Source organism: Hylobates moloch, unplaced genomic scaffold, assembly GCF_009828535.3.
Source record: "Hylobates moloch isolate HMO894 unplaced genomic scaffold, HMol_V3 SCAFFOLD_11, whole genome shotgun sequence".
NCBI lineage: Eukaryota > Metazoa > Chordata > Mammalia > Primates > Hylobatidae > Hylobates > Hylobates moloch.
Genome location: NW_026652286.1, coordinates 57,927,691 through 57,930,291, shown reverse-complemented (window position 1 = coordinate 57,930,291; position 2,601 = coordinate 57,927,691). Strand labels below are relative to the sequence as shown.

The 2,601-nt window shown below is 42.4% G+C and overlaps 1 protein-coding gene across 1 annotated transcript; it reads left to right on the top strand.

Moving 5' to 3' along the window:
* Nucleotides 1-227: 227 nt before the first annotated feature.
* CCDC89 (coiled-coil domain containing 89) lies at nucleotides 228-1,634 on the top strand. The gene has a single exon (XM_032167063.2). The coding sequence runs from the start codon at nucleotides 293-295 to the stop codon at nucleotides 1,415-1,417; it is 1,125 nt and encodes a 374-aa protein (XP_032022954.1). The 5' UTR covers nucleotides 228-292; the 3' UTR covers nucleotides 1,418-1,634.
* Nucleotides 1,635-2,601: the final 967 nt, after the last annotated feature.

Here is a 2,601-nt window from a genome sequence, read left to right as displayed (position 1 = left end):
TGCTGGCTGGAGATTGAGTGGGGTTGGCATCTCTGTGCTGTACAGGCCAGACACTGAGACAGTTGACAACTGAGAGCTGTGACTGGTTAGAAAGGCAAAAGTAACCCGACCAGATTGGCTCTGGACTCCCCCAGATTCCCCTGTTGTTACTTCATAGCATTCTGAAGACCTGTCCACCAATTACAGGGCTCCTTACTGGAAAAACCAACTGCTGGGGAGTGCCAAGAGTCCCTAGCAACACCCTGCAGCTTTTGAAATCTGAGGGGAAAAGACTGTAGTCAGCCCTTAATGGATGAGAGCACCTATGCTCCAGAAAGAGCAGGCTCACAGGATGGACATCCCGCCCCCTGAAGAACGCTTAGAGAAGCAAAATGAAAAATCGAACAACCAGGAAGAGGAGATGGAGTTTAAGGAACTGGACGGCCTGAGGGAAGCCTTGGCAAACCTCCGGGGACTGTCAGAGGAGGAGAGGAGCCAGAAGGCTATGCTTTGCTCCCGCATTGAAGAGCAGTCCCAGCTCATCTGCATCCTGAAGCGGAGGTCAGATGAGGCCCTGGAGCGCTGCCAGATCCTAGAGCTGCTCAATGCGGAGCTGGAGGAGAAGATGATGCAGGAGGCTGAGAAGCTCAAGGCCCAGGGTGAGTACAGTCGGAAGCTAGAGGAACGCTTTATGACCCTAGCAGCCAACCACGAGTTGATGATCCGCTTCAAGGATGAATACAAGAGTGAGAACATCAAGCTGAGGGAGGAGAATGAGAAGCTGAGGCTGGAGAATAGCAGCCTCTTCAGCCAGGCTCTGAAAGATGAGGAGGCAGAAGTATTAGAGCTCACAGTCCGGTGTGAGGCCCTCACTGGAGAGCTAGAAACGCTGAAGAAGAGGTGTGCTCAGGATGCCTGCCAGGCACAGGCGCGCGAGAAGGAGCTGCTGGAGCTACAGAGCCGGCAGGCCTGCACCCACACCAAGGAAACAGAACAGCTGCGCAGGCAGCTGCAGACCCTCAAGCAGCAGCATCAGCAGGCTATGGAGCAGATGGCTAAGGCAGAGGAGACACACAGCAGCCTGAGCCAGGAGCTGCAGGCCAGGCTGCAGACCGTCACTAGAGAGAAAGAGGAGTTGCTGCAGCTGTCCATGGAAAGGGGCAAAGTGCTTCAGAACAAACAGGCAGAGATCTGCCAGCTTGAGGAAAAGTTGGACATAGCAAATGAGGCCAGGAAGCATGCGCTGGAGCGGTTTGAGCAAGAGGCAGTGGCTGTGGACAGCAACTTGAGAGTCAGGGAGCTTCAGCGCAAAGTAGATGGGATCCAGAAGGCCTACGATGAACTCAGGCTGCAGTCTGAAGCCTTCAAAAAGCACAGCCTGGATCTTTTAAGCAAGGAGAGAGAACTCAATGGCAAACTCCGCCATCTCTCTCCATAAGGAAGTTTCTGCTTCCTCTGGCCTGCAATTCAGAATTCAAATATTTGCGTCTTAGCATTATGGCAAGAGTAAAGATGATATCCCATTTATTATACTTTCAAGCACAAAAGGGGCAACTCAAAGAAAAGCTACTTTACTATGATATTGTTGTTATTATTGTAAAGACATTATTAATTTTCATTTCTACACCTAGAATACACAAGATTTGCCAGATTTCCTTCTGTGCCTTAGAAATCTTAAATTTACTAGTAGTATCTTCTCCTACCCATAACTTATTAATTCTCAACCTCAGATATCTTCATATATGTTAGGATTTTAAATTAGCAGCTTCTATGATTTAAGTCAATCTAAGTGCAGTGAGATGTGCCATTGTGAAAAATAATTAGCTCAATTACCCATTGTAGATAGTTAGGCTTATAGTCTCCCATAGTTGAGATTGTAAGCAAACAGGTATCAGCATAATAGCGTGACTACTTTGCAGAAAAAAAAAGTGTCTGACTTTATTTTATTTTGCAGTAGCTCAGAAAATGATTGAGATCAAGTTCTTTAACAAAGTAGGTCAATTTTATTTTATATGAGCAATATGATTCAAATAAGTTATATAAAACAATTTTTATTTTTTCTGCAAGCCTAGATAATATTCCATTTTTTGGTTTTCTCTTTAAAAAGAGGATTTAGATGTGCAATAATGCAAATATCAGTAGCTTAATTTGATATTGCATGATATGCTAATAGACAATTAGACAATTTGGGGTTACAAGTCATAGCAGATATGATCTATAGAGTAACTCAGAAATTGTTTTCTGTTTCTGTTAGCATATTTTTTGTAATTTTTTCATTTTTTAAAAAAAATCTAAGCTGAATGTGTATATGTATGCTTGCAGCATTTTTGTAGTAATACATACATTTTGTAAGAATAGTTATAAAAACATGATATATATATATAAAGTTCTTTAAAAAGTTCTCAAAGGTAGTTATATTTTCTTATCTTCCTGTAATTAGGTATTGATATATAAACATTATTATGAATTCCTCTCAAAATAGATTGTAATGTAGTATTTTTCTTACCCATTTTGGTGAAGGCTACCAAGTTACATAATGAATTTACTTAAAAAATATGACTTGGTGCCTTTTTAATAAAACCATTTCCAAGCAAGTGTTACCTTACCTCAGGTAATTTTTTA

What these genes read in the sequence shown, in the direction of transcription:
- CCDC89 (XM_032167063.2), top strand. Translation starts at nt 293, where the DNA reads ATGAGAGCACCTATGCTCCAGAAAGAGCAGGCTCACAGGATGGACATC.